Source organism: Seriola lalandi, unplaced genomic scaffold (genome assembly GCF_002814215.2).
Source record: "Seriola lalandi dorsalis isolate HSWRI2012SDOR001 ecotype SW California unplaced genomic scaffold, Sedor1 jcf7180002054069, whole genome shotgun sequence".
NCBI classification, from domain to species: domain Eukaryota; kingdom Metazoa; phylum Chordata; class Actinopteri; order Carangiformes; family Carangidae; genus Seriola; species Seriola lalandi.
Window position 1 is genome coordinate 4,923 of NW_019524622.1, and position 11,294 is coordinate 16,216.

Consider the following 11,294-nt stretch of genomic DNA (forward strand, 5'->3'; position numbering starts at 1 on the left):
GTCTTGCTTTTTAATTATTTTGAACTTCAATAATATCAACAAAAATAAGTTCTGGTGATCAAGTTATCAATGCTGAAGGTTTACAACATCCTCTTCATGTCACCTAGACAACCGCTAGAGGACAACCAGAGACTAGGGACCAACATTTTAGAGATTAAACCTGCTCTATGATGTGTTCAATGGTATCTTTAAATATTTCACATTCACTAGAAAATGAATGAAGAATTTATAAATTCAACTGAGGCAAAACCCTCATCAATATGATAATCAATATCATTGATTTGAAGCCACAAGTGTCTCAAACAGCTGATCTGAGAATGAAATGATCTTCAACTGATTAAACATTTCTTTCATTGTTTGTTTGCTTTTGTTTTGGTCGATCATGTGATGAGGTAATGATAGGAACCCGACCACATCGTATACTAGGAGAAGGTTGGAGACCCATGTGTCAGACTCCGCCTCCCCCCACCTCAGTTATGCCTCCTAGATGACGTCTTAAAGTCAAAGGGAGTGGCGTCACTCACCAGACATTGAGCTTTTTGCCGAACACCTTGATGCTGTTGAGGTGCGTCACGGCTCGGTCCACGGCGTACTCGTCACCCATCTCCACCAACGCCGTACCGGGAACGCTCTTCATGAACTTCACCTGCAAACACAGCCCGCCACGAAAGTCAAAATCAGCTGATGTGAGGCGTGATGATGATTGACAGGTGTCAGAGGGCGACAGCACACACACCTTCTCCACGTTGCCATAGAGACAGAAAAGGTTGAAGATGCGACTGCAGTTCATCTTGGCAGGGTGGAGGCCGCTCACCATGGCGACGGCGCTTGAGGCAGCGTGGCCCAGGAATGAGGAAGAGGAAGAGGAGGAGGAGGAAGAGGCGTTCTTAGGGAGGAGCAGCGGGTAGGAGATCAGGTCCTGCACCTCTTCACTGCTCCTCCTGTACCTGCTGTTAGAGGGGAGGGGCAGCAGGGGGCAGTGTGGGCCTGCAGAGAGAGGGGTGGGGGGTGGGAGAGAGGCAGAGAGAGGGAGTGAGAGACAGAGAGGGGGAGGGAGAGGGAGTGAGAGACAGACAGACAGACAGACAGACAGACAGACAGACAGACAGACAGACAGACGTACTGTAGCCGTTGGATGGATGCTCTCCCAGGATGGCCTGACGCTGCCTCCCCTTCCCCCGCTCTGCAACAAACACAAACACAGAAAGTTTAGCCAAATTAGAGCTGACAGGTAGGTTGTGCCAATGGCACTGTCACACACACACACAAACACACACACGCACACACACACACACACACACACACACACACACTCATCAGTGAAGTGTGGCAGTCTTGGAGTAATGGCCGAGGTTAGCAGAGTCTGACCCAAATAAGGGCCGAGCGGTGGGAGGTGAGAGCGAGCGCTCCCTCTCTGATGATTCTCCTCAGCAGGAAAATCTATTTTCAGCCTCCAACAGCAGCTTCAGCAGCTTCACCAACCACCTACAGTTTAACCTCTGTGTCTCCGGGCAGAGCTCGCTGAGCTCCTCCCTGCTTCATCCTCCAGCCTGGAGCTTCCTGGTACGACGGGGTCGATTCTTTACTCGAAATACGTCTTTGTAACTGACGTCTAGAGACACATGAAAGTGTCACAGTTTCTGATCAGACCCTCTGGTTGAGGTCTGCTCAGGTTTAAAGGTTCTGTAAATGAGATTTTAAATAATAAAACAGCAGCAAACAGCTGTTCTCTATGTAAAGATATAGTGTAATGGAGTCCTGAGGAGAGAACCAAGCCACACCCCCTCTGTGTGATGTCATCTGAGTTTCTTTGTTTTTTGTTTTGGTATCCAGTGCATGCGAGTCCCTCATGTTAAACTGCTGTCCACATTTATAGGGGACCGCCCACAGGCGTGATGTCACAGTGCAGTACGCAGCATTCAGGTGAAAGTGACCTTCTAGAATTTCCTCCACTGAATAAGAAGAAACCACGTGTCCGTCTAAAAAGGCCTCAAACACAGAAAGAGATGAGACCAGATCACAGATGGACTGGACTGAGGACTACCGGCTAAGATCCTGGTCAGCAAGTCTTTACCGGCTCCACCAGTGCTATTTGTGCAGTCGGTCCCAGTGGATCAGTTCAAGGCTGAATTTCTGTCCCAGTCTGACCATGGAGCTGATACTGGTCTGGTTTATGAGAGGAGAACCCTGCAGGGTCCAGCTGCACACCTCCATGTGTCAGTAACTTGATGCTTCATAATGTTACATGATGTTTTCATTAGTGACGGCTACAGTAGACATGGTAACGTTAGCTAACCTGTTGTTACCCATATTATGAATTTGTTCAGCTAATGTTGCTATCGCTAGCTGGCTGACTGTCAGCACTGCTGTGTAGCATATCACTGCCATGCTAAGGTGAACGGTTGTGGTTAGATTGTGTTTTCTGTAAGAGGAACTTTATTCATCTGTGTTTCTTGTCATGTGTTAATGACACTTTCACTGAGCTCCGTAACACCTTGCTGACGGGAATGTGAAGGAGAACAGGGGGGTGTGGCCAAAGAAGCGTTTGTTTTGGTCTGAGATGCTCTGGTGGTGCGACATCTAGTGACGATCGTTTACAGAACCTTTAGGAGCAAAAAAACCCACTTGGTTCTGTTTGGGTTAAAATAACGACGTGGTTACTTTGAGGAAATGAAACCTGTGTTGACTTAGTGTGTCGCAGTAACTACACACAGTAAGTCTTTCAATTAAGTTGCTGTTTTGTTCCCCATACACCCCGGCCCCCCTCCTTCTCTGGCATCACCTTTTGTTTCCTCCTTTGCTCCCAACAGACAAGAGTCCTTCGATCACTGGAGGACAAACAACAACAGCTGCTGTTTTTCTTGGGATCAGTCTCAGGAGATCAGGGACACAAACTCACAATTTACCAACAATGATGTCACGTCATAAACCGACATGATCATTGTATTTCTGTTCAACGTGACACTGAGGAGATCATTCACAGAGCAACTCAACACTTCTGGAATGAGCTGCCCCTCCCACTCTGCAACCAGGATACCTGAGACAATGTGTGTGTGTGTGTGTGTGTGTGTGTGTGTGTGTGTGTGTGTGTGTGAGAGAGGAGCTGAGAGGTGGCGTCCTACCTCGGTGCAGGAGGAAGGGTTTGCTGTAATCCCAGCTGCTGTTGTCATTTCGGACGACGTTCAGTCTGTTGGGCTGCAGGGGGCGACAGAGCACAGCACCTCTGGGTGGGTGTGTGTGTGTGGGCATGAGAGTGAGGGTGCGTATATGTGTGTGTGCACCTGAGTGTGTGTTTGTCAAGAGCACTCTCTGTGTGTATATGTGTGTGTGTGTGTGTGTGTGTGTGTGTGTTTACCCGAGCGTATTCGATCTTGAGTGTGCAGCAGCCGGCGTAGATGTCAGCGCCGTTCAGAGCCAGTTTGGCCTTCTGAGCGTCCTCCACTGACTCAAATGTTAACGAGCTCATTAAGGATGACTCATCATGCTGACAAGCAACGGGCCAATCATAGGAGAAAAACAAGACCACCACCACACCTCTAGGGGGTTCCCTGTCTGCTTCATTGAATCTAAACCTGATCTGGTCTCAACAAAACACTCCAGTCCAATTAGCGTTAATCCGCCTGCGTCGTATCGACACTCAAGTTAAAGAGACTGTTAAGCTCCGACCTGCAGCTTTAATGGAGTTAAACTGAATTTAAACAAGTCTCTGCTGATCTGAGAAACACTTTAAACACACACACACACACACACACACACACACACACACACACACACACAGTCAGGATATTCCACCATGGCCTGGATGCCGTTGCGTTTGAAGATGACGATGCGCAGGACGTTACTGACGGGGTTACAGACGGTGTACAGCACATCCTAACAGAGAGAGAGAGGGAGAGAGAGGGAGAGGGAGAGAGAGAGAGAGAGAGAGAGAGAGAGAGAGAGGGAGAGGGAGTGAACACAGAATATCACTCAACTAGAATCACCTCCACGTGGTTGTATCCCTCCGCCAACCAGCGACGTATCAGGAAATATGGTGTTATGATGTCAAAGTGAAGTTGACCTTAAATGATAAAATGAAGTGATGACATTTCATCACTGACATCACGACATTTGACATTTGACCTTTGACCTTTAACCACCAAAATCTAATCAGTTAATCTTTGAGTCCAAATGAACGTTTGTACCAAATTTGAAGAAGTTCCCTCAAGGTGTTACTGAGATATCACGTTCACAAGGCCAAAAGTGCGTTTTGTGAGGTCACCGTGACCTTTGACCTTTGAGGACATTCCCGTTTCAACAGAGATGAGGTGAGTGTTGACGGAGGAGGTTCTGCTGGACTCACGGTGGTGATGGGGTACAGCGGGTTCTGGATGGACAGCAGCAGGACCTTGTTGCCGCTGGTGGGGTCGTCGGCGTTGGTGGGTCTGGTGATCCTCTGGCTGGTGGAGAAGTTGAAGAACGCCTGCTGCTCGGCGATGTAGACGGCCTCGCGCCCTCCACACAACACGCAACGCTCGGCGCTCTCCACGCTGTCGAACTCCACCAGAGCCTGGCGCTTGAAGGGCATCATCATCACGTAGCTGCCGACAGGTGACGGAGAGACAGGTGCAGGTCAACAACATGTTATCACTGTTTCAACATGGGCTCATTATTGAGAGCTGTAAACTACGGTGGCCCAGAGAGCTCAACGCACTGCGGCTTAAGAAAACACATGCAAACAGACAAAACACAAACAACTTCCGGAAACATCTCCATCAGTTTGACAACACACGAGCTGCAAATACTCACAACACAACAGGAAGTGTTTCCATGGGGACAATAAAAAGTGATGAACATGGCTGGGATGCACTTGTTGTTCTGGAGATAAAAGCTTTGTTGTGTTATGAGTATTTTCTGAATTTGTCTGTTTTTTATTTTTTTATTTGCATGTTTTTGTGTTTTTTGAAGTTGCAGTGTGCTGAGCTCTCAGGGCCACCGTAGTTTACAGCAACGTCCTCTCGCCAACAGCTCCTCCAGTTATCTGTGAAGCAGCTGTGATGATCGCTGTAATAACTGTTTTCAGACGCCATGACAGCTTCTTTTCAGCATCATAATAACACACTCATTTATATGCACACACACAGTCACACACACACTCACACACACACACACACACACACACACACACACACACACACACATACACACACACACACACACACACACACACAATACTCTGTGTTTTCATTCAGCTCTCCACCGACACATCAGCTCAACTACAGCCACACTGTTACTGATACTTAATAAATGATCACGCTGCCAACACTGATACTGATTTAAATATTAAAGGACCAGTGTGAAGAATTTGGTGGCATCTAGTGGTCAGGTTGACTATTGCAACCAGCTGCAGCATGTAGGAGAACCTACGGTGGCCCTCAGGTAACGAAAAAACGCAAAAGCCACTCTCTAGAGCCAGTGTTTGGTTTGTCCATTCTGGGTTACTGTAGAAACATGGCGGGCTCCGAGGGAGAATATCTGCTCCATATGAAGATACGAAGCGCTCATTCATAGCTAATGGAAACAAAACGATTTGTAGTTACAGGTAATTACACACTAATGAAAACATGACTATAAATCTTATATTTCATTTCTGCCAATAGATCAACTAAATCCTACACACTGGTCCTTTAACACTGAGTGTTAAAGCTCCATGTTCTCTTCTCCTGGGTTTTATTTGAAGTATTGATCCATAAGAAGATATAAAAACTATCTCAGTGTAGTTTAACATCTCCTCTCTCAGGCTTCTCTCTGGAGCTCTAGTAACAACAGGTCAGTGAGCCAATCAGAAGAGAGGAGGCTCTGAGTCCATCCGCCTGGATGGACACAGACCTTTACACTGGAGGAGCTTTAAATCAACAAAGAAAACGATCGAAACCATTTAGAATTTTCACTTAAAACTAGATTAGCTGCAGGGTGAACAGCAGTGGCTGCTGGGATGCTTGTTATGATGAAAGTATCTAAATCTGGTTGTTCTGACAGACACTCGTGCATCAGACACAGACAGGATACACCTAAATAACCAACAGCGGGAAAAAAAACCTTTAGTGCATGAACATGTTGAAACTGTATTTTAAAGGTAAAGGAACATGTGTAGCTTTGTATCTTTCTCTTATTGTGCCTTGATATGGATTTTTTCATTGAAGGAGAAGGAGTGGATATAATTTTAAAATCTTAAAATCATCTTAAAACATGTCTAGAGGTGGAAATGTAAATGTAAAGGTTTACCAGATGTTGCCAAACTTGTCAAGTGCCTCTACCAAATCAGCCTCCACCACGGCGTCGCAGAGCCCTCGAACATGGACGACCGGAGATGGGGGGATGCGGTGACTGTCCTCCACACCGTCCTGCTGAGAGAAGAGAACTCACAATCCCTGAAATAATAATTATAATATTCTAAAAAGATGTTAACTAAGCTTACCATTCTGAAAAAAGGCTAACTGCACTAACCGTTCTTAAAAGATACTAACTGAGCTAACCGTTCTGAAAATATGCTAACTGCGCTAACCGTTCTGAAAAAAGGCTACTGCACTAACCGTTCTTAAAAGATGCTAACTGCGCTAACCGTTCTGAAAATATGCTAACTGAGCTAACCGTTCTGAAAATATGCTAACTGCGCTAACCGTTCTTAAAAGATGCTAACTGCGCTAACCGTTCTGAAAAGATGCTAACTGTGCTAACCGTTCTGAAAAGATGCTAACTGCGCTAACCGTTCTGAAAAGATGCTAACTGTGCTAACCGTTCTGAAAAGATGCTAACTGCGCTAACCGTTCTGAAAAGATACTAACTGCGCTAACCGTTCTTAAAAGATACTAACTGAGCTAACCGTTCTGAAAAGATGTTAACTAAGCTAATGGTTCTGATCCGTCTGCTAGTTTCTGGTTCTGGTCTCTGACTCCTCATCTGAGTCTGGGTCTGACTGAGGCTCAATCATGAGGCTGAGTCTCTCTGATGTTTCCTCCTCTAACCATCTTGATGCTCTCTGCTCTTTCACCTGTCCACCTGGAGCCAGCAGGTGGTGTGCAGGGCATGAGGCCTGATCCAGATTTCTCAACCAGGAAGTGAGAGGAGACAAGCTTCAGACTCAGTTTTTATGTATAAAAATCACGTTTAACATGAATCATAGCAGAGGATTTTCACAGTTTGTCTGGAGAGGAGCTTTAAGTCTGTTCCCATCAGATCAATGTAAAACTAGATGTTTGGTAGTGATACTCCAGCACCATGTGTCACACACCGTGTGAGAGTGTGAGCACATGTTTGTCTTTGTGCATCCACAGACTTCCTGGCCTCTGGTGTGGGGACCCCATAAAGATAGAAAAACAAGATCACACACACACACACACACACCTTTGTGATGTGAAACACAGACCAAAAGAGTCAGGACAGGAAGACGGAGAGTGATCAACAACCGTGAGAAAGACAGAGGCCCCACCCCCACCCCCTCTACTCTGTCCGTCCACAACCATGCAAACCAAACTGCAGCAACATGCAGGCAGGCACCACAGCCCCTCACACACAGGTCCATTCAGCCGTGTGCTCTGGTGTTTAACACGTGAAAAACACTGACGACAGGTTCAGACGTTAATGATCCCAGTGGTGGAGAGTAAGTTCTGTACTGCAGTTCTTAAACGTCTCACCTCAGCTGTTCAAATGATCCAATGTTTCACTACAAATCAAAGATAGGAGGAAACGTTGGTTGGTTTTTATTAACAATCTAAGATCTGATCAATCAGAATCAGAATACTTTATTGATCCCCAGGGTCACGTTACAGTTGCTCCCTCAAGAATGGAAATGTAACAGCAAAGAATAGAAAATAAGAAATAAGATTATAGAGATAAAGATGAAACATAAACATAAAATGTAAAAATATGTTCTTACACTGCAAAATCTTGCCAAGTATATTTGTCTAATTTCTAGTTAAAATATCTGATTACACTTATATATAAAATACAATCACTTAACATTTCAGTGAGATATAGGGTTTTATTTTTAGAAAATGCATCTTAAATATCTTGTTTAGTCAAGCATCTTGTTTTGACTTGTACCTCAGATGAAACAAGGTTTTTTTGACATGTCAAGGTTTTTGAGCTGCTGTGTTATTTGTAAAAGATCAATCATCTTTTTTCAAGATATAATCTTTACTTGACTTAAGGAAATACATTTTTATGGAAAAATCACCAATAATATCTGACATATATATATATTATTATATATATACAGAAGATATGAGAAATAGGCGATAGTTAAAATATACAATATAAATATAAATGCAACAGTATATGGTGAAATTACACAGTTGAAAATTGCTCTTGTCTGAACCGACAATAGAATAACTGCACAGAGAGTAGAAGTATAGCAATATTGCACTTGTTTGCATCATTATGTAAGAATCGCAGTTAGTATAGTATAATAAGCATAAATAAACAAATGATGGAGTAAAGTCTGCTGACTGCGGTGAATTAGGTCCAAAGGTTGAGGGACAAGTTGTTTAGTTTGATGGCCACCTGCAGGAATGACTTCCTGTGATATAAGTCACATCAGTTACTGCACAGACATTACTTTTAATGACACTTGATCTAAAGCTCATAATGTTTCCTTACTTTTTACTTCAGTGACATTTTAAATGCAGAACTTTTACTTTGAAATGCTTTATATTGTGTTATTGGTAAATTTTACACCAGAGGATTTAATAAGTTTAGTTATTCTCCTCTTCAGTTTGGTTAAACTTGTGGCTCCTGCGTAACATTTGGGTCACCGGGGAGAGTTAGTGTGAGCGTCTAAAGTGATGACAATAAGAAGCTTTATTTATCTTTGTGGGTTGTTGCAGAGGAGACTAAAGATATGCAGCTCTGTCTGTGCAGCGAGATGAGTATCAGATGACATTAGTGAGGTGCGACTGAGAAAAAATCATGACAGTTGCAGTTGCAAAATCTCCTGTCTTGCACTTTTTAGACAACCTGTTTACTGTCTTTCTCAGGAAGAGGTTGAGCAAGTGTTACAGTCTTTGCAGCCTCTACCTTTTTGTTTCTGCAGCAGGTCGAGGCTGCAGGTTCACTCGCTTCTGACACCAACGCCTGCAGGAAACATGCTCTGATTGGCTGTCCGATGCCCTCCAGTAAGCACAGCGATGCTGACCTCTTAAAGACCTGATCTCTGGATCAGACTCACAGTATCAGTCCAAAATCTAAGGTTTTGAGAAGTTTGACATAATTACTAGTTGTATTTCATAAAGATATTGTAAAGGAGTCTGACTAAATAATGCACTGATGCACATTGTGTCATGTAGATTTTAGACATGTAGATTTTAGACAATGAGAATGTCTCCACGTGGTGGTTTCACAAGACTACAGCTAAAGAACGTACTTAAGCATAGAAGTGCTTTGTGCTAAATGCTAATGCTAACATGCTCAAAATGACACTGCTGATGTTTAGCAGATATTATGTTTATGATGTGTACTACCTCTGTTTGGTAAGTTAGCATGCTAAACACAAAGTGCAGCTGATGGAAATGATTTAGTCATTGGCACCAAAGTATTGGACAAATTAAAATTCTGACCTGATGCTGAAAAGACAAAGGATCGCCAAAGTTACTACAGTTCATCCTGAGAGGAACATGTACCATATTTCATCACAGTCCATCCAATAGTTGTTGAGGGCACATCACTCTCCATGACTTGTGTCCCAATTCAGGGGATGCATCCTTCGGAGGACTCAGACTACGAAGGCGTGGCCCTTTGTAGTCGTCGTAGACCTTGAAGGCTGAACTGAAATGAGACTGTCTGGTCTACAGAGGATTTTACAGCTGTGCCCACCCTTACCATTGTGTCACAAAGCTGTAACCAATCAACCTTAAAAACAACTTTTTTCACAAAAACTTGAAGTTTTAAGGCGATCGGTCTTCAAATGCAGCCTCTGAAGGATGCGGCCCCTGAATTGGGACACAGCTAAGGTCAGCCCTGTCACTGAGGGCACCTGCAAACCAAACATGAAACGGTCTCACTATATGTCCGCCGGACACCATTCCCACCAACTTCCTCCAAGCCTTATCCCATCATCTCTCCACAGGAGTGCCCCTAGGCTCGATGTTGGGGCCTCTTCTGTTTGCAATAAACACATAAACATCTCCTTTGGTGCAATTATCCACTTGCATGGCTTCTCATATCACTACTATGCAGACAACACCCAACTATACTCGTCATTCCCACCAGATGACCCTGTGGTCCCGGTACGATCCTCGGCTTGTCTCTGACATATCCACGTGGATGAAGGAATGCCACCATCATGATTGAAACTCTTACAGATGGTCCTGAATACAGTGACGCATGCGGTTTTAAATCAGCCCAAAAGGTTACATGTCACTCTGCTGCTCATTGACCTTTCTGGCTTCCCATAGCCACTGAAATCAAATCTTTATTGCTGCCCTCAGATTTACCTCTGGGTCTGCACCATCTACTTGAACTCAATCATTCAGGCTAATGCTCCTTGATGTCTGCCAAGGAACATCGTCTGACATCACCATCCCTGCACACAAGGTAATCTCAAACAAACAAACAAACAAACCTCCTCCCTTAACACCTCTTAACACCCTAACTAGCACTTACTGTGCAAGTTAGGTATGACCTCCTTTCGCTTTGTTCTTTTATGATGATGAAATTGGTTATTGTTCTTTTCATATTAATGAAAATAAACCAAAAATAATATGGAAACTGTTTGTGCAAAAAGCTGCATTATTAAGTTATAAAGTTATGATAAAATTGTCTGTCTCCAGTGAACCTCTGGAGCCAGGCCTGAGTCATGGTGGTTGCAGGTAGCTTGCCACGTTAGCGCAGCGTCAGACTGTGCAAGTAATTTTTCCCCCCTTTTGTTACATGAGTATCTTCTGTCTGCAGTGATGAAGGGACTGAGGTGACGGTGAATGCTAACCTCAAACTCTGGCCTTCAGCCGTCTCTTCAAAAACAGAAACGTGATGTCAGAATATATTTTTACTCACTGTGGTCTGAACAGTCAAGTGTGCACTCCACTGCACCTACGCTGCACTCGGTTACTATAACAACGCCAAGCGGGAGGCCGATGGTTGAGACTTGGCCCATGTAGAAGAGGAGGAGAGGTGTTACCTACGTACTCGTGAGTCAACGATGAAGCGATGCAGAGACAGAAATGCTTTTTTTGTTTTGTTTTGTGTTTTTTACAATGTTGATAAGAGTAATTGGTTACCATGGTTACCTCGTGGTTTGTGAAGTTGAGAACTTCCTCCTC

General features: G+C 44.3%; 1 protein-coding gene across 1 annotated transcript in view; it reads right to left on the minus strand.

Annotated features, from left to right (window-relative positions):
• Positions 1-524: 524 nt before the first annotated feature.
• LOC111652825 (heterogeneous nuclear ribonucleoprotein L-like) overlaps positions 525-11,294 on the minus strand; it is a gene marked incomplete at its 3' end in the record, with an annotated part of 19,647 nt that continues 8,877 nt past the window's right edge. Inside the window, exons 2-9 of the mRNA XM_087173183.1 lie at positions 6,265-6,383; positions 4,343-4,580; positions 3,786-3,873; positions 3,356-3,450; positions 3,123-3,195; positions 1,124-1,183; positions 737-987; positions 525-646 (exon numbers count right to left, since the gene is read on the minus strand). Of these exons, the coding sequence (XP_087029309.1) occupies positions 525-646; positions 737-987; positions 1,124-1,183; positions 3,123-3,195; positions 3,356-3,450; positions 3,786-3,873; positions 4,343-4,580; positions 6,265-6,383 (1,046 nt within the window). The remainder of the gene's footprint in view (positions 647-736; positions 988-1,123; positions 1,184-3,122; positions 3,196-3,355; positions 3,451-3,785; positions 3,874-4,342; positions 4,581-6,264; positions 6,384-11,294) is intronic.